Source organism: Somniosus microcephalus, chromosome 3 (genome assembly GCF_052327205.1).
Source record: "Somniosus microcephalus isolate GS21.2 chromosome 3, FLI_Smic_1.0, whole genome shotgun sequence".
In the NCBI taxonomy this organism is placed as follows: domain Eukaryota; kingdom Metazoa; phylum Chordata; class Chondrichthyes; order Squaliformes; family Somniosidae; genus Somniosus; species Somniosus microcephalus.
Window position 1 is genome coordinate 118612523 of NC_140989.1, and position 21047 is coordinate 118633569.

General features: G+C 44.6%; 1 protein-coding gene across 2 annotated transcripts in view; it reads right to left on the minus strand.

The window, feature by feature from the left end:
- The window catches only part of fndc1 (fibronectin type III domain containing 1), a 297076-nt gene extending 276587 nt beyond the window's left edge, over positions 1–20489 (minus strand). For both annotated transcript variants that reach the window (XM_085981527.1, XM_085981526.1), the window contains exon 1: positions 20167–20489. In XM_085981527.1, coding sequence (XP_085837653.1) covers positions 20167–20230 — 64 coding nt within the window. In that variant the 5' untranslated portion in view covers positions 20231–20489. The remainder of the gene's footprint in view (positions 1–20166) is intronic.
- Positions 20490–21047: the final 558 nt, after the last annotated feature.

The following is a 21047-nucleotide window of genomic DNA, read 5'->3' on the forward strand; positions in this document are numbered from 1 at the left end:
TTTAGTATGTCTGAGGCTTGGTCTGTCACTCAAATTCTTAGCAATAAAGATATCAGCAACATTCGATGCTGCCAATGGCAGACTTGATTTGAGTCAGATTCCGAGTTACTCGCTGTTCTATCACAGCAGTTGGCTGACTGGCCTTTTTGCTGCTCTGCTCTACATTCAAGTTTGTTCAGGCATCATATCTGGCACTTCCAAAGCTTTGGAGTGGCTACTCCAGTCATCGGGTCCCATTGCACTCATTCTCCAGTCCAGCATTTACTGTCACCAGTTCCCCCTCCCGCTTCCAAAGAGGAAAACTGTTCCCTTCGTCAGAACTCTCAATTTATCTTTCGCCTGTCAGAGACTGCCTGTGTTATATTCTCCATCACTTAAAAGGAAATAAATTAACCTGCAGAAGGTTCCAATATACTACCTTCTCCTCAACTGCTGAAACAGCTTTTATTCTGTATGGTGGGATCTGTGCGCTTAACCATTTATTACATAAGGAATTCCCACTAACCTGTCAAGTTCCCTTTCATTAGTAAGTACTGAATCTCCTACTTCTATAGCGCCTTCCTTCTCTCTGACACTGACATGCTTTGGTAGCATTTATGTAGGCAGCTCAACTAGTTTCACAGAAGTAAAAACAGAAAATGTTGGAAATACTCAGCAGGTCAGGCAGCATCTGTGGAGAGAGAAACAGGTCGATGACCCTTCGTCAGAACTGGAAAAGTTGGAGATGTAACAGGTTTTAAGCAAGTGTAGGGGCAGGGAAAGGGGGGGCGGGGAGGAAAGAACAAAAGGGAAGGTCTGTGACAAGATAGAAGGCAGCAGAGATTAAGAGACAAAAGGGATGCTGGCTGGCATTATAAGCTACTTCCCACCACTCGTAGTCCCCTAATTTGCTTATTGCTTTCTCAATTTAGGCTTAGTAGGGAGATGCAGAAATGAAGATTTCCCCCTTTCTTACAATAGTTATATGCAAAGGTAAGTATACTTAATAATCAAGGCCCCTTATTTTGCAATAGAAACATAGAAGATAGGAGCAGGAGTAGGCCATTCGGCCCCTCGAGTCTGTTCCGCCATTTAATGAGATCATGGCTGATCATCCAAATTCAGTACCTTGTCCCTGCTTTCTCCCCATATCCCTTGAGCCTTATGAAATATATCTAACTCCTTCTTGAATATATTTAATAAGTTGGCCTCAACTGCCTTCTGTGGTAGAGAATTCCACAGGTTCACCACTCTCTGGGTGAAGAAATTCCTCCTCATCTCAGTCCTAAATGGCTTACCCCTTATCCTTAGACTGTGACTCCCCCACCATCGGGAACATCCTTCCTGCATCTAGTCTGTCCAGTCCTGTTAGAATTTTATAAGTTTCAATGAGATCCCCTCTCATTCTTCTAAACTCTAGCGAACATAAGCTTAATCAACCCAATCTCTCTTCATACATCATTCCTGCCTTCCCAGATATCAGTCTGGTGAATCTTCGCTGCACTCCCTCCATGGCAAGAACATCCTTCCTCAGATAAGGCAACCAAAACTGCACACAATACTCAAGGTGTGGTCTCACCAAGGCCTTGTACAACTGCAGCAAGACATCCTTGCTCCTGTACTCGAATCCTCTCGCTATTAAGGCCAACATACTATTTGCCTTCTTAACCGCCTGCTGCACCTGCATGCTTACCTTCAGCAACTGGTGCACAAGGACACCCAGGTCTCGTTGCACTTCCCCTTTTCCCAATCTATTGCCGTTCAGATAATAATCTGCCTTCCTGTTTTTGCCACCAAAGTGGATAACCTTGCATTTATCCACATTATACTGCATCTGCCATGCATTTGCCCAATCACCCAACCTGTCCAAATCATACTGGAGTTTCTCTGCATCCTCCTCACAGCACACACACCCACCCAGCTTTGTGTCATCTGCAAACTTGGAGATATTACCTCGTCTAGAGTCCGGATTATATCGCCAAGCGTCTACATGTTTCCATTCTACATAAGAAATAGGAGCAGGAGTAGGCCATAGGGCCCTTGAGCCTGCTCCACCAATAAATAAGATCATGGCTGGTCTTCTACATCAACATGAACACCTCGAAAATTTTCAGTTGATCAGAGAGAGCCAACATGGATTTGTGAAAGGTAGGTCATGCCTGACAAACCTGACTGAATTTTTTGAAGAGGTGACTAAGATAGTGGACAGGGAAATGTCTATGGATGCTATTTATATGAACTTCCAGAAGGCATTTGATAAAGTCCCACATAAGAGACTGTTAACTAAGGTAGAAGGCCATGGAATTGAAGGCAGTTATTGACCTGGTTAGGAAATTGGCTGAGCGGCAGGAGACAGAGAGTGGGGATAATGGGTAGGTACTCTAATTGGCAGGATATGACTAGTGGTGTCCCGCAGGGATGTGTGTTGGGGCCGCAACTATTCACAGTATTTATTAACGACTTAGATGATGGGATAGAAAGCCATATATCTAAATTTGCCGATGACACAAAAATAGGCGGCACTGTAGATGAAAGCATAAAATTACAAAGGGATATCAATAGATTAAGTGAATGGCCAAAACTGTGGCAAATAGATTGCAATGTAGGCAAATGTGAGGAGAGATTACACGTTAGGGTTGTATTCCCTAGAATTTAGAAGGTTAAGGGGTGATCTGATCGAAGTTTTCAGGATATTAAGGGGAACAGATAAGGTAGATAGAGGGAAACAATTTCTGCTGGTTGTGGATTCTAGGACTGGGGGCATAGCCTAAAAATTAGAGCCAGACCTTTTAAGAGTGAAATTCGGCAACACTTCTACACACAAAAAGAGTGGTAGAAGTTTGGAAGTCTCTACCACAAATGGCAATTGATGCTGGATCAATTGTTCATTTTAAATCTGCGATTGATAATTTTTGTTAACTAAATGTATTAAGGGATATGGGCCAAGTTGCAGATCAGCCATGATCTCATTGAATGGCAGAACAGGCTCGAGGGGTTCAATGGCATACTCCGTTCCTATGTTCCTATCACCATACTTCTCGATAATCTTAGCGTCCAAGAATCTATCGATCTCTGTCTTGAATATACTCAACGACTGAGCCTCCACAGCCCTCTGTGGTAGAGAATTCCAAAGATTCACAACCCAAGAATGAAAAAATTTCTCCTCATCTCAATCCTAAATGGCCAACCCTTTATCCAAGAGACCTCTAGTTCTAGACTCCCCAGCCAGGGGAAATAGCCTCTCAGCATCTACCCTGTCAAGCTGTTTCAGAATCTTACATGTTTCAATAAGATCACCTCTCATTCTTCTACACTTCAGAGAGTATACATAGAAGATAGGAGCAAGAGTAGGCCATTCGGCCCCTTGAGCCTGCTCCGCCATTCAATGAGCCCATTCTACTAAATTTCTCCTCATAGAACAACCCTCTCATCCCAGGAATCAATCTAGTGAACCTTCATTGCATCCCCCTTTAAGGTAAGTATATCCTTCCTTAGATAAGGAGATCAAAACTGTACACAGTACTGCAGATGTGGTCTCACCAAAGCACTATATAATTGCAGCAAGACTTCCTTACTCTTATACCCCAACCCCCTTGCAATAAAAGCTAACATACCATGTCTTCCGAATTGCTTGCTGTACCTGCATGGTGTCCTTGTATAGGAATGACAAAGTTACGCAAATCCCTCTGAATACCAACATTTACTTGACTCTCACTTTATAAAAATTATTCTGCTTTTCCATTCTTTCTACCAAAGTGGATAATTTCACACCTCCCCACATTATACTCCATCTGCCACCTTATTGCCCACTATATCCCTTTGTGTCCTCCCAACAGCTTACTTTCCCATATAGCTTTGTATTGTCAGCAAACTTGGATAGATTAAACTTATCCAAGTCATTGATACATATTGTAAATATCTGAGGCCCAAGCACTGATCATTGCAGCACCCCACTAGTTACACCCTGCCATCCCAAAAATGACACGTTTATTGCTGCTCTCGGTTTTCTGTCCTTTAACCAATCCGCAATCCATGCTAATATATTGCCCCCAATCTCATGAGCCCTAATCTTACTGAATTTCTGAAAATCCAAATATAATACATCCACTGGTTCCCCCTTATCTACCCTGTTAGGTACACCCCAAAAAACTCTAATAGGTTTGCCAAACATGATTTCCCCTTCATAAAACATGTTGACTCTGAAGTCAGAAATGTGCATCACTCCATACTCCCGTTATTACTGTTCAGTAAACTCCACTTCCCCCCATAACACAGGTCTTACAGCTCCTGCTAACAGCAATTTCCAGGCTTTAAAAATTTACCAGATAAGCACAAAGTTCTGCACATGCATAAAGTACACATGGACAAAGTTCTATCATGGTCAGGGCCTTCTGGCTGTTGCTGGAGAGCCGAAGCCAGAAGATTGTGCTGGGTGGGTGGCACTTGCCTTTTGCCAACACTGAACATTGAACTCCGAGAGACAGAGCTCAATTTGGAGCCAAGCGGTATAAACAAGGCATTGCCAAGATGGAATTAATTCTCTAGCTCCCAGTCAAGTAGCTACAGAATAAATGCAACCTTAACATCAACATGTTGTCACTACCCAGTAAAACCAGCTTGCAAAAACTTACATTAATTCATTCTGAAATTGGCTGTCAGAGCAGATGTGAGAGAGGCTCAGATTATGTTTCGTCTGTAGTGAATCAGTGAGAATAGATACACTGCAGGTGCAACAGGAGCATTCCTATTCGACATATAATCAGACAGAGCAAAACCTTGCTGGGAGAAGTCAATCTGCAAGGTTAACACAGTAAAGCTATGTAACAGAGCACTGTGTGATGATGTTCTATGAATATAATCGTACTATCATTGCTTTGTTAGTTTCAGAATCCATGCTTCCTCAAACAATGCTACTCATTTATTTTCTGTTAAATAAAACTTAGCTCCAGAGTGCTGGAAGCTTGTTGCTGTAGGTCTGGGCCCTATATGGGATATACACTGATGTAAACTCACCTAAAATGCCTCTCATTCACTTAAATATTGCCCAAATCTGTACTGAAGCTAGGTGTGCCTTTAATGAGTATATCAATTTTAAGATGTGGATATTGCTGCAAAATTGGTAAAAAAAAGTGCCCTCCCCTGCGAGGCTGTCTAGCTTATAAATCTGGTACAGTATTTCAAGGGTTCTGCTTTCTGCCTCCTCTGGTTCCCACCCAGCTTCTTGTACATGTTCCCTTAGTGAAGGGAAAGTCAGCATTACACTAACATACTAAAGGGAGTCCACTCCCAACAGGAACACCTGCTTCTCTCAGAGGGCATCAAAGAAAGAAGCATGCAGAGGGAAAAACCATCAGCACAGCTCTCCAGATTTTAGATCATAAATATTTACTCATTAAAAGGCCCGAGTCTCTTTAAATACAGCTGTCCAAGTACTTTTTTAATAGGGCGAATTTTCTGATATTGATACCAAAGAGGTGAGGAAATGGAGCATTGAGCTTCATGCTGAATTTATAGGATTTTCTGAGCTAATGAGTATTTGGAGGGGACCTGCTCGTCAGCCCAGGTTGGGGTGGGGAGATGAGAAATAGTGTACACAGCTGCCACTCGAAAGGCTAAAGCTAGTCATTGTTGTCCTGCAGGAAACTGGAAATACTCAACCAACAACAGAGCACCCCTGTTTACAGATGCTGCTTGGGAGGTGCTCATGGAAGAAGTCCATCCTCCTCGCAGAAACCACGTCCAGGCTCCAGATACCAAACTGAATGCAGTGACAAATGTCCCAAGGAGGTCGGAGTTGATGAGGAAAGAGTTCAGTCATTTTAGGAAGTCTGCTGAGACAAGGCTGGCCAGCACTGCATCAAGTAGATGCATAAAGTAGGTGGGCCACTAACCCCGAATTATATCCTGACGGCGGATGCATGCAAACCCCTCACCAAACAGCTCTTTCCAAGCTTTGTATACACGCCTATACTGCAGCAGGGCACACTTGTAACTGTAACTTTTAGTGTATGACCATTTGGAAAGGTAATCCCACAAAGCTACCTTCCCCTGAATATTTACTTACACACATGCAGGTTGCCCACTTGGCCTTTGCTCATCTATGTGCTCTTCAAACTTCCACCTCAGAACAACCTCTCTGCTTGCAGGGCAAGGCAGAGCATAATGGGAGGGAGCACAACAGACACAGGGAAAGTCCTCACTCATTTTAGACCTTTCAGTCAATAAAAACAGGTTGTCCTGCTGATGATGGGGCTGAAAACAGGGATGGGGCCATGGTGAAGCTGGCAATGTCCTCAAAGCTAGCATCATTCTTTTATTGTTCTTGCTCCTCTTTCACACATTTACATCATGATATACTTTTGCTGTGGAAGCTATTTCAGGTGCTGCATTTAAGTGAATTTTCTTCTGTTGCTTCAGATACCCAAAGAACCTACTGCCACAGTCCCGAGTGGTACACACAAACCCAGCACCTCACAACTTACCAGGTCACTCAATCCATCCACAGCTACCGCGTAGCAAGCAGAAAATGACACGTGCACAAATATGCATCTTGTTACAGTGGATAAAACTCAAACTCTTGTCCATTTTTAGCAAGAGCTCCATGGGTCAGATCAGACGTTGACATGCAGCACAGAATGGGCAGAGATCCGGTTTTCTAGCTTATCCCACGCCCACTGCACATATCGTCGTTGAAGGCAACCTAAAAATATGCTTTTGGAAAAAGTTTGGTGCAAAAGCAGCACAAGTACATTGTGGAAATGAAGGTCTTCACTGCACCATCGTGACTGAATTGTGGTAAGGCCAAATTGTTTATCAAAATAACCACCTATGGATAGTGCCACATCTATCTGTACATATTTGAATGTTAAGTGATCTTATACATTGCAGAAGGCGGACAGTTATGAAAATCTTTTAAATCTTGACCATTTAAAAAGAGATTTAAAGTTTCTTACAATTCTACAAGTTGAAGATGGTCTTAAGCATTCCAAGTTGAAACATTTAACTGAGTGTGCTAAAGCGGCATGTAAAATCCATTTTTCCCCCCCAAAATATATAAAACTTTGTAGTGGTGCTAAATATTCACAACCAGCACTCAGAGTGGGAGTGGCTGATGCTCTACTCTAAAATTAATACGTTATGTATCTTCAGAGTCCCTGAATACATTTTTGTCTGATTCTTGCCTTGTCCAATAACAGCAAAAGCTTTACAAAGATCTCTCTCTCTCTAAGTCCCTACTAAACCAGTCTTCTCGTGTACAGACTTTAACATTTGCTATTCTTGTCATTTTCTGAACCATACAAGTCTACAGCACAAAAACAGGTCATTCAGCCTATTACCTCTGCACTGGCTCTTTGCTAGAGCAATCTAAACCGAATCCCATTGCCCCACTTTCTCCCCGTAGCCTTGTATCTTTCCCTGCTTCAAATATTTATCCGCTTTTCCTTTAAAAGATGCAATGGTCACTGGCTCAACTACTCCCTCTGGCATAGTACTCAATGCTCAGACAAATAGGTGTAAAGAAACTTCTCCTTGATCTCTGAAAATGTTAAATAGATGATTCCCTCGTCACTAACTCTCCAACTGGATTGTGTCTTTTCCTATTCACCCCATCAAAATCTTTCATAATTTAAAAAAAAAACCTGCATTAAATCTCCTCTCGGCCTTCATGCTCCAGTGGAAATAGTCCCTGTATCTCTCAGTTGGTGACTCAAATATAGTTTCTCACCCTGTCATCATCCAGTTGAATCTACACTGCACACTGTATGGTTTTAATAATAGTATACCCAAAACCTCTCAGTACTCTATCCATGCCCTAACCTTTGCTTTGTATAAATGTATTACCTGTTTGTATTCTATTTATAAAACCCAAAATCCTATTGGATTTTTTAATGGTTTTACCTGCACTTCTCTGCTAGTTCAGTTTATGCATCAGACTACAACCCAAACAGGTAGATTATAAATAAAATCCTAATTAGCCTGCATTGCCTGTACTAGGGTCCTGCTTTCTTTCAATAAAAGTTTAATTTTCCATACAATTAAACACATCCCCCATCCAGTATTGTGTCAAGTGCTCCATCTCACAACTATCAAACACATCTGAACTCCTTTTTAATAGAGCACATATAACCCAGTTTCTGCTCAAACCACACTGACCACCTTCAAATAGGAAGGCTGGCCAAACAGAATCAGTTTCTCTACTGCAATCATCAATGCCAAAGCTGGACAAGCCCAGAGATGCAGAATTAGTTCCTTTGATGATTACACTTCTCCTCCTTCCCCCACCCCAGATTCAGCCCATGAGGTAGACTGTGCACCAGCCCAGGTGAGAAGGGGTGAAGCTAAAACCATATCCCAATCGCTCCCACATCAAATTCAGAAAGCCACTACACAAAATTTTGAGGACAGGTTGTATAAACTTGTCTTGTATTGCCTCGATGTCAGCTGTGGCTCAGTGGTTCATGCCCTCGCCACTGAGTACAGAGGGAGTGCTGTACTGTCGGAGGTCCCGCCTTTTGAATGAGATGTTAAACCGGGGTTCCGTCTGCTCTCAGATGGACGTAAAAGATCCCATGGCACTATTTTGAAGAGGAGCCAGGGAGTTCTCCCTGGTGTCCTGGCCAATATTTATCCCTCAATCAATAGCACAAAAAAAAAGCCTAGAAACTTGGATTCATAGCGACAGTTGTTTGGGCACTATGGGTGCCGAATTGCGACCAAAATGGCATCCGAGCAGCAGCCACACACTTCTGATGCGGGCCGCGCCGGATTCAATCTTGGTGCAGGCGGTAGGGCAACCATTAGGGGAAATGCGCTAGAAGTATGGTAAGTAGGCAGATCGTGACGTCAATGATTTGACACCAGCGCTGCCCACCAGCGATATTTAAAGGGATCATCAACAACTTTCAGGTAACTTGCTTTTTGATTTCTACTGGCTCTAAGTTTGTGGAACGATTTGGAGCTTTCTGGAGTTACTTAAAGTTGGTGAGGTGACAGGGAATGGTGCTGCAAGTGGAGAAGGCCTTGCTTCTGACTTCAAGGGTTCTGGTCAGACCACTTGTTCCCAGTCATGGGTGCTCTAGTTGTCATCCCCCTTGGCCTGCAGCGACAGGGAGATGGAGCAGAGGCAACAAATAAGGGGCCAAGCTGCTCAGAGAGGGAGGAGGGGGAGAAGGGCTCTCAGCAGGTGGCCTTACCCACCAGGGTCTTCCGAGAGCAATTCTTTCATCTCAATCTGAGCCATGAGCGAGACATCTGCGTTAAACGAAGGAGGTGCTCACAGAACTCTGCCACCTCTTGTAACCAAACCTGCAGCTTCACTCCAAGGCAAGGACAGTGCTGCTAGTGGCTGTGAAGGTGACTGAATTTTTTTGCGTCGGGATCCTTCCAGGCTGGATCAAGCGACATTTGTAATATCTTGCAGTTTGCTGTCCACTGCTGCATAAGAGGCGCTTTATGCCAGGAGAGGCGACTTCATGGTCTTCTCTGTCTGACCAGAGAGAAGCAGGTGGAGCGTGCACGTGGCTTTACCGGGTTAGCAGAATTCTCCGTGGTGCAGGGCGCCATCAACTGCACACACATAGGGTCACCATTGACCAGAAACGTAACTGGACCAGCCACATAAATACTGTGGCAACAAGAGCAGGTCAGAGGCTAGGTATTCTGTGGCAAATGTCTCACCCCCTGACGCCCCAAAGCCTCTCCACCATCTACAAGGCACAAGTAAGGAGTGTGATGGAATACTCTCCACTTGCCTGGATCAGTACAGCTCCAACAATACAAGAATCTCGACACCATCCAGGATAAAGCAGCCCGCTTGATTATCACCTCATCCACCACCTTAAACATTCACTCCCTCCACCACCGGTGTACTGTGGCTGCAGTGTGTACCATCTACTAGATGCACTGCAGTAACTCACCAAGGTTTTTTTGGCAGCACCCAAACACGCGACCTCTACCACCTAGAAGGACAAGGGCAGCAGGTGCATGGGAACACCACCACCTCCAAGTCACACACCATTCTGACTTAGAAGTATATCGCCGATCCTTCATCGTCGCTGGGTCAAAATCCTGAAACTTCCTCACTAACAGCACTGTGGGAATACCTTCACCACATGGACTGCAGCAGTTCAAGAAGGTGGCTCACCACCACCTTCAAGGGAAATTAGGGATGGGCAATAAATGCTGGCCTTGCCAGCGACGCCCACATCCTACAAACAAATTTTAAAAAAAAACATGGCCTTGCAGGCATCGCATATAAATGTTGAGTTGTACCGCAACCGCAAAGGCTACCACTCGCTGAATGTGCAGTTGGTGTGTGACCATGCTCAGCACATCATGATGGTGAATGCCCAGTATCCTGGCAGCAGTCATGTAGCTTTTATTCTGCACCAGTCTGCTGTTCCCTCAGACTTTGAGCCAACAAGACAAACCAGAGGCTGGCTACTGGGCGACAAGGGCCATCCCTTGACACCAATATTCCCCTAATTTTTCTGGGTGCACGCAATCCCTTTAACGGGTTGCGTGGCCCATTCAAAATTTCCCACATGCGCGAAATCTCATTTGAAAAGCCAGTCCCGGGCTGTATGGGACCTCCAGACAGCTGCGCGGAATGTTGCTCGACACACCTGGCTCACTACTCTGCTCTGCAACCCAGGCACGCGGCCAGCAGGCATACAAAACATCATAGAGAAGATCCTTGGCATCTTTAAACAACCTTTCCGCTTCCTAGACCGCTCTGGAAAGGCCCTACCGTACTCACCGAAGCTTGCACCCAGATTCGTTGTGGTGTACTGTATCCTCCACAACCTGGCCATCATGAGGGCACAGCTCTTGCCATCAGGGATACGGACACCAGCTCCTGAAGAGGAGGCGGCGGAAGCGAAAGGAAGGAGGCAACATAGACAGCCCCTTTCTAGCCAAAATATCCAGGATCGAATCATTAGCCTGCGGTACCAGTGAACACAACCCCAATTCCCCTTTCAACATTAGACACAGACCTTCACTCTGTCGCTGACCATCACAGCATCCTCTCGGCCACAATGCTGCAATAAAAGCCACCACAAAGCAAACTTTCCAATCAAACTTTATCCATATATCCATCCAATATTACACCAAAAATGTACCTAATCACCCTTGTGTATTCCTTTATTGACTTGCGTGTGCCTTTGCCTGTCCTAATGCTCCTACATAGTGCTACCCCAGTGGCTGCAACATCTTCTTCTTAGGCGGTCCCTCGGGACTGAGGATGACTTGCTTCCACATTAAAAATGAGTTCTCAGGTGACTGATGTGACCTACAGTCTCTGTCACAGGTGGGGCAGACTGTGGTTGAAGGGGCGGGGTGCTTGGGTTGACATGCGCTCCTTGCACTGGGCTTCCGCTTGCTCCTGGCGAAGAGACTCAAGGTGTTCGGCGCCTTCCCGGATGCTTCTCCTCCACTTTGTGCAGTCTTGGGCCAGGGATTCCCAGGTGTCGGTGGGGATGTTACACTTTTTCAAGAAGGCTTTGAGAGTGTCCTTGAAGCGATTCCTCTGCCCACCTGGGGCTCTCTTGCCGTGTCAGAGCTCCGAGTAGAGCGCTTGTTTTGGGAGTCTCGTATCAGGCATGCGGACGATGTGACCCGTCCATCGGAGCTGATCGAGCGTGGTCAAAGCTTCGATGCTGGGGATGTTGGCCTGAGCGAGAACACTGACGTTGGTGCGCCTATCCTACCAATGGATTTGCAGGATCTTGCGGAGGCAGCATTGGTGGTACCTCTCCAGTTCTTTGAGGTGCCTGCTGTACATGGTTCATGTCTCTGAGGCATACAGGAGGGCGGGTATCATTACTGCTCTGTAGACCATGAGCTTGGTGCTGGGTTTGAGGTCCTGGTCTTCAAACACTCTCTTCCTCAGGTGACCGAAGGCTGCACTGGCACACTGAAGGAGGTGTTGGACTTCGTCATCGACGTCTGCCTTGTTGACAGTAGGCTCCCGAGGTATGGAAAGTGGTCCACGTTGTCCAAGGCCTCGTCATGGATTTTGATAATCGGGGGGCAGTACTGTGTGGCGGGGGCAGGTTGTTGAGGACCTTTGTCTTACGGATGTTTAGTGCAAGGCCCATGCTCTCTTACGCTTCGGTGAAGGTGTTAACGATGGTTTGGAGTTCGACCTCCGAGTGAGCGCAGACACAAGTGTTGTCTGCATACTGTAATTCGACGACAGAGGATGGGACGACCTTGGATCTGGACTGGAGACAACAGAGGTTGAACAGTTTCCCATTTGTTCTGTAAATTAGCTCCACTCCAGCTGCAGCATGGCTGGTGGAAGGCTGCTGACTTTCAGTGGGGGAGACTGCAGATGGTCTTGCAAGATGACCTCGAGCAGCTCTGGGCCTAGTAGGCTCGGCTTCGCTTCAGACTGAACCACCTCAGCATGGGCAGCAGCAGTCTGGGCTAGCCGGCTGATGGGCAACAGTCAGGGCGCTGGCGGAGTGGCATTGGTGGGAGGATGAATGCGGTCACCCTCAGAGGAGAAGAACAGGGTCGACCTCCCACTTCCCAGGGGCAGCATGTCAGCAATCCTAGTAACCTCCTGGTGTACAGACTGCTGCAATACCCTGCAAGCCCCTTTCCACACTGGTAAACCCAGCCATGATGGCAGCAGTCCGAGCTTGTGCTTATGCTGCAATGGAAGCCGAGACGTCGGCCATCAGACGCTGCATCATGGTTGGGTCCACAAGTGCATTAATGGATCTGCCCAGCCCTTCCACACTGGAAAGGGTGGGCTCCAAGCTCTGCCTAAATCCCTGTGCAAGGTTGGTGCCGGACTCCTCCAGGTTCCTTGACATTGCACTCAGGCTTTCTGGCAGGCCTGCCAATGCACCAAGTATTTCATTGTGCATACCCATCAGTGTTCTTCTGTAGGCCGCCCCATTGAAGTCTTCATCCGAGTCCTGTGCAGCAGAACTCATGTGCGACCTCACCCTCTGGGGAGCTGGCACCGGAGCTACCCTTTCCCCCTGTCCTGGCTGCAGGCCACTCATGCCCGGTGTCTCACCATGTGCAGGTCTCACATCTAACCTATCCTCTAAAATATGCGGCGCGTCAGTATCTGAGCTGATGGCTGGGAGTGTGAAATCAAGTGACGGTGTTTCTTGACACTCCTCTCCCTCTCGTCGTTCAACCACTGGCTGGTCAGACTGGAATTCTTGGGTGTCTGAAATGAGAAAGGCACAAGGGTGGGGGTGTGGTGGCTGAGGGGGGTGGTGTTGGTGGGAAAGCAAGAATGTGCAGATTGTAAATCAGAAGAGATTGTGGGATGATGGGGAAGTGGGATGTGAAAAGGAGGATAACATATTAGGATATCGGCATCTTTATTCCTTCAGCCCCGCCACTGGCCGCGGGCTCAGCCATGCCACTGCCAAGAATGGCCAGCACCGTCTCCTCCAAGGGAGTGAGGGGAGGCAGGCGGGCCTGTCCCCTGTGGTGAAGGTCTGCTGACATCTGTTATGCACCACCATTTCCTGCAAGAGAAAGGGAAGTGTGTCAGTGAGTGTGGTGCAATGTGTTTGGGTGATGTGCCTGTCACAGAGGAATAGCTGGTAGTGTGGTCAAGCTGTGAGATGTGGGCGAGAGTCTTGCAGTGGTAAGTGTGTGTGGGTGAGGTGAAGCTATGAATTTGAGGTAAGAGTTGTGTTTGGTAGAGATTGTTGGTAGGTGAGTGATGGGGGTGTGGTGCATTGAGCAGTGTGTGAGGCCTGTGGTGCAGATGGTGGGATGTGGCATTTGAAGATGAATTCACTGACCTTGACCATGCGCAAGGCCATTAAACTTCTTCCTATACGCAGTCCTGGTCCTCGCAGCTATACTGCTGGCATTGATCACATTGGTCATCTGCTCCCACTGCACTCTTGTCTGTTGCTTGGAGGGCCTCCTGGACCCTGTGGGAAGAGGACCTCTCTTCTGGAGTTGACCTCCTGGACCAATGCTTCATCAGAGAACCTTGAAGCCCTTTCTCTGGCCTGTTGAGCCATTAATCAGTCTTCTTTTTCTGACAGTAGCCTCCACAAGCACTTGCAGCACCTGTTGCAGGCAGAAAGCACCTTCCCTTTAAGAGGTGCAGACTGCCTTTAAGAAGTGGAGGCTAGCTTTAATTGGAGCTAGCCTCACACGAACTTAAGTCCCCTGCGGAGCATTCAGTTACTCAGCAGCGCATTCAGTGCAAACTAGCAGGCAGCACAAATTTTACGTGCTGCCTGCAGTCCTCTGAACGGACGCGGGTTCCTATCACATCGCTATCATCCTGACCATTTTTGGGGGCTTCCAAATTTCTAGGCCACAGATTATCTGATCATTATCACATTGCTGTTTGTGGAAGCTTGCTGTGTGTAAATTTGCTGCTGCATTTCCTACATTACAACAGTGACAACACTTCAAATGTATATCATTGCCTGCAAAGCAGTTTGGGATGTCCTGAGGTCATGAAAGGCACTATAGAAATCGTATAGAAGATTGAGGGGTGATCGCATCAAAATGTTAAAAAAAATTAAAAAGATTCTATAGGGTAGATACAGAGAAACTATTTCCTCTGGTGGGGGGAATCAAGAACAAGTGGACATAATGTTAAAATTAGAGATAGGCCATTTAGGATAAGGAGTGAAATCAGGAAGGGCTTATTCACACAGAGGATTGCAGAGATCTGGAATTCTCTCCCCTAAAAGGCTGTGGATGTTGGGACAATTGAAGCTTTCAAGACTGAGATCAATTGGTTTTTAAGTGGCAAGATTATCAAGGGATATGGAGCAAAGGCAGGTTAAGTGGAGTGGTGATACAGATCAGCCATGATCTGATTGAACAGCGAAGCCGGCTCAAGGGGCGTGGCTTACTCCTGTTCCTAAGTGACCAAGAGGATGAGTTAACAATCCTTCCTGAGGAAAGTACCTCTCCTCCTGCTGTCCTGAATAAAAGTGAATTTGCACACATGAACATCAGTTGGAAAAGGAGTAGAAAACGAACCAAAAAACACATTTCTTTTTACCAATTATCAAATTTAATCTAATAGCAAATAAAGAATGAACATATTTATTTACATATATCACATCCCATCCTCAAACAATTTACAACCAATACTTGTGAAATGTAATCACTGTTACAAAGACAAGCACAGCATTGTCCACCAACAACAAATGAGATGAATGACCAGTTAATCTATTATTTGGTGGTGCAGTTGAGAGGAACGGACCAGGGCACTGGCAGAATCTACTCTTCAAATAGTGTCATGGGATCTTTGTGAAGGAATAGGCCGTATAACCTATTCATTCTATGAAAGAATTCTGGCCTTATTAAAACAGGACAAACTGGGTTTGGAAATCTAGAAACCTAACGATGAAATAGCTGTGAAAGCATTCTGGCTATTGAGATAAGATAGTTGTTGACACTGAATCAATAACCTTATTGAAACAGAATGTTAAAGGCTCCCGACAGGCTAACCTTTGGGAACGAAACAATGGTTCACCCTGGATAAGGTGTTCTAATTTACACCTGCCTTCGTAAAAATGACCAAGTAAAAAACACACCTGTCGTCACACCGTTTTTATGGTAAACTTAGAACACAGAGAGAAGACATGATTCTGTAATGCTACCAGCTGAGGTGATTAAGAATTGCAGGGGGCCAGCAGAAAAATGACTAGAGATAATTAGCTTACATCAGCAGGAAACCTTAAAAGGAAATACCACTGGAAAAGGGTATAAATATTGAACTCTCAAATGGGATAGTAGGCTCGGTTTAATCGGGCAAAGCGATTCTCGGCTTCAGAGGCGGCTCTGTAAGTTTCCAACTCTTTGTACCTCGGGGACCAAATGTATTTGATTTTGGTGGATATCCTGTAGAACACTAAGAACTGTAAAACTGTAGCGAAGTTAAGATTTAAAAGTAAGGTTCTCTGATAATAGGATTGTAAGTTTTCTCTTTTTGGAACTGTTAATATTGCGATTGACTCACCAACTGTAAACTGCATGTCAGTTCTTTAATAAATCTATATATTTTTAGAATTGTCTCACATAAGACTTCTGTATCAAACTCGCAAACTCAATCTCTGTACACTCTTTGGTGAGGAGTTGCAGAATTCTGGGGGAGTTTTCCAGACCCTCATAATATCTGGAACTTTACAGTCTAGCTAAGCTTATTAAAAGCGCTATCTGGAGGATGGTAACATTTTCAGGTTGTTCCTTTCCTTTAGGAAGAGATAGTCCAGACCTTTAGACCCAATGAAGCGTCTTTAGGATTCGGCTACCCCAAACTTTAGTTGAAAGTGAACGTCTGAGAAATACGCCTGATCCGGGGTAGCCCAAAAGGGGCTAGGACTAGTAATAATCCCTTCACTTTTACATCTACTTGAACAGGCCTCGGTTTAACATCTCATCCAAAAGACTGCACCTCCAACAATGAAGCACTCCCTCAGTACTTCATTGGCGGGCCAGCCTAAATTATGTACTCAAATCCTGGAATAGGGCTTGAGCCCATGATCTTCTGAATCAGACAAGAGTGTCGCCAGCTGAGCCAATAAGACTTCAAGAAAGAATTTAATGAAGAAACGGTCATTAGATGAGAAAATTTGCTCTGCTTGCAAACTGTAGTGAAATCATAAATACATTCTTTATATACATGTTTCTAATGTCATTACATCACAGAGGAGACCTTCCCCTATGTGTATTGAATCAATTTTTCCAACAGATTATGTACAGCTAGCACTGAATAAATGCTCCCCAAATTAACAAATCTTCTGAGGAAATAAATTACAGGTAAGCTTCCCAGAAAAAGAATACTCTTAAATTCCTACCTAAATGCCAAAGACAATTAAGCAAGCACTCAAGGATATCAATTTAACATACTATATAATATTCAAACCTGATTGATTGAATTCCACAAATTACATTTTCATTGCTCTAAAACCATGTTAGATGACGTATCCCACTCCAGAGACTTGAGCACATAGTCTAGGCTGACATCTCAGTTCAGGACTAAGGGAGTGCTGCACTTTTCAGAGGTGCCATCTTTTGGATGAGATTTTAAGCCAAGGCTCTGTCTGCCTGTTCAGAGCTGCATAAAAGATCCCACTGCACTATTCAAGGAAGAGCAGGGAGTTCTCTTGGTGTCCTGGCCAATGTTTATCCCTTAATCAGCATCTAAACCAGATTATTTGTTTAATTATCTCATTGCTGTTTGTGGGATCTTGCTTTGCACAAATTGACTGCCCTGTTCCTTACATTAGAACAGTGACTATACTTCAAAAGCGCTTCATTAGCTGTAAAGTGCTTTGGGATGTCCGGAGGTCATGAAAGGAGTTATATAAATGCAAGTCTTTCTTTTTTTAAATGTCTTTCTCTTTTAAATGTCAACAACAGACAGCACATTTATATTGGGCTTGAATTTGCGGTCGGCAGCTTCCCGCGGGCGGATGCCTCCGAACCACAATAAAATTATGCACCTACCTGATGGCCCTGGATCCACGGAGACTTGCACTCCTGGGCCTCTATGCGTAGGCCTGCGTAAAGGCCCACGTATCCCAGGGGCGCAGGCGGTTCGCAAGTGTCTCTGGGATCACATGTGCCGGCCCCATCAATCAGAAAGGGAATTCCCATTATGCTTATGGGGATTCCATTCACGTACGGAATCCCCATAAGCTTAATAGGAATCACAAATACATTTTTACAGCACTGAAATTTAAAAAAAACAAGCTTATTTTACAGGTTTTTGAATGTTAAAATAAAATTTTAAAAAATCATTTTAATATTTATTTTCACCCTTATGCCTGCTTTTACCAGGCATAAGAGTTTCATGGGCATTCGCTGGGGAAGAGTTGAGCAAATAGCCCAACTCTCGGCCAGCGAATGTCCATTTCCTGGGGATGCAGAGGATCTGTTGAGAAGATTCTTGACAGATCGCAAGTTCTGGGTTTTCGCGCATGCGTAAATTTGGAACTTGTGAGGCACTTACGGCCGCATACGCGGTCACAGGCCCCGGAAAATCCGGGCCATTAGTTTCTGTTTTTCTTTGAGCAAAATGGCCATCATTCCAAATCTAACTTACATATTGAAAAAGGTGTTGGGAAGGGGGAGCTTGCGCTGGCAATGATGTAAAAACCTTTACATTTCGGTACCTTTCCAGTATAACATGGAAAAACCATGAGAACACTGCCTGTCACAGCTTCCCAAAAAGATGCAATGCAGCCACAGAAAGGAAATATGATATTGTAAACCTACTGAACAGACTAGTTCTGTCCCATGCCCCACAGAAGATGGAACTGTGGAACCCAAGGTCAGATAGAGTAGCCAATTAGTGCATTCCCGTCCTTCCTGTGATGTATCCAAAACTAGTTCACCCTTAAAATAACCTTCATTGGAACAATGCCACCTGTTACAGAACCAGGTTCACAGGAGGAACAGGACCAGCCCAATCTGAAGCAATTGCCAAATTTATCCAAAACTGTCCATTTGTGATGTATTTTCTAATTTTAAAAATTAGTTTGGCACTCATCCCTAAACAAGATCTGATCAGGTTTCAGCGGTAAATGCTCTCATCTCTTCAATCAGGAAAGTGATGGTTGAATAGAATCATTTAATGATTTCAAATAGATTTTCTTCAACTGCCTGTGATTAAACAAAATAAAAATAACCCTCCATAAAAATGATAGAAGTTTTCCAGATGCTATCTGAATACGACAAAATTAGTTAACTAAAATAAGTAGCTCATGTTATCCAATACATATAAAATGTCTTAAATTTTATCAAAAAGGTTTAAGTATGTAGAAAACAAAGCTTGCATTCAGGCATTTCAAAAACAGATTCAAACAAGCAATCTGTCTGGGTAAAATAGCAATATGAGTGTCTACACCTCTCAAGTGTCAGACTTTGGAATGTTATTTTATACTGCAGGGATCTCATGTCTCAATAAAGTGCTAGTGACTCTCACTTGGTCCCATTTGGTTACTGAACCAGAACTAAACACCATTGTTACATTAAATTTGAAGCTAGTTGGTTAAAATCATGTCTTCAATTAGACTAGTGCTAGAAATTTGCAGTAAACTGGATGTTAGATCCTACTTCGCAAACAAATCAATTACTGGTTTCAACAGAATCAGCAAATTTGAAAATATATATATTTAAATAGTAAAAAAATCTGAGGAATCTTTTTGGCTCCTCTCATTACAGTCAGTTAAAAGTATAAAAACCCACAGCTAAAGCATGGCAGCACGCCAGTGATTTACAAACAATGATTGGAGGGGCAATAGAACTGGACGGCGATCAACCACCAGCCATATCAGACCAAAGATGCATTTTTTAAAAAAAATACTGACATTTGAATCAAAAGAATTTCCAACAAAAGTTTTCAGAACTCACTTTACGCACTGAAATCAGTCTCAACTCAGGATTGTACAGTTGCCCAAGTCTGAGTAGTGCAGTTGCACAAAGCCCAAAATCTTGGCAGCACTTTTCTAAAGATCTCTTAAATTCAACAGTCCACGTTAAAAAAAAGTTGAGGCTATTCTAAATATTCTGAAGCGGTGAAATATATTGAAAAAACTTGCTTCTCAGAATTACATATATTTTTTAAGACAAAGCTTGAAAATTGCAATTTTTTTTCAAAAGCAAATAAGTTTGGCAACTCTTTGCTTGATTCACAAATTCAAAAAAAATCCCAAATTAGCACATCACAAATTAAATTCTTCTGAAAAGATTGAGACTCAGGACAGGAAGACTACAAGAACTGAGAGAATGGCAGAGCAGCAATTTGGAGGAAAGTAGCCCAGCCAGCACACTACATTGACACTTTTATCCGCTGCTGGGATGACTTTGTCTAACCAGCTCCAACCCAGCCCAAAATCAACAGAAGGGCAAAGTGTCCCTGACTAACCAGCTCAGTGGACCCAACTTCAATGATAAACTGTTGAAATGGCTGAGAATATCATTCGATTAACAACAAATGGAGCGGAAAAATAACTCAAATTACTCCCCACATATATTGAAAAAATATTTTGCCGGACAGGATAACTATTCGTAAAAAAATGAAGTTAGCTCTTCCCGCTCACAAATGTTTACAAAGCTAAACTACAGATTTTTTTTTAAACTCTCCTTACAAATTCAACTTTAAAATGTTTTTTTAAACAAAACTGTATAAATATAAAACGTTAACATACAGCCTGCCCCTACCTTTTTGCGGCTCTACAGAGAGGAGAATGGCCATGAAGGTGAGGCAAGTCGCCGCTGTGAACATGGTCGGGTGTCGGTGCCGGGGACAGCGGCTGGTCCGGGCTGCAGCTGGCGGGGAACGGGAGATCTCAGGTATCCGCCTGTCCCTCGCGCTCTCTCTCGTTCCCACACGCACACACTCCAGCTAATCCTCAATGTGCTGCAGTAACCTCACTCTTCCTCCTTTCTCAACTCCCACTAACCCAAAACCACTGTCTCCCCCCTCCGACAGACAGTGGGAGCGCCGGCCTCTCTCAACACCCTCCTCCCCATCAATGCTATCCTGAAACAATGCAACTTCTCCATTCTGCCGAGTAAATGCAAGGTGTGTACTCTTTTGATAGGACCAAAAACAAATTGACTGTAAATGAACAAAAGTTCAAATAAAACTTAACAAATCAAATTAAAATTTGGTTGTCCGAGTCGATAACGCACTCCAGCCCCCGTGGCGCCCACCGGTCACGGTAGTACTCAAGCGTGCCGGCGGACACCGCGTGCTCCACCTCCAGGGCCACCCGGGCGCGAACATGGCCGCGGAAGAGAGGCAGGCAATTGGGCTGAACGACCCCCTCGACCGCCCGCTGCCTGGACCAATTAATGGCTTTTTTGGCCAGGCCCAGGAGCAGTCCTACGAGGAGGTCCTCCAACCTGCCCGCTCCCCTCCGATGCAAGGTGTGTAAAGCAACGTTACTGTGTGACAGCAGTCTGAGTGAGGCTGGACAGTTTACAAGTATAGGTCACCTGTGTGGGAAATGTACTGATAGACACCTCACACACTATATATCGATATATAGAAAGAAAGGCTTGCATTTATATAGCGCCTTTCATGACCACCAGACTTC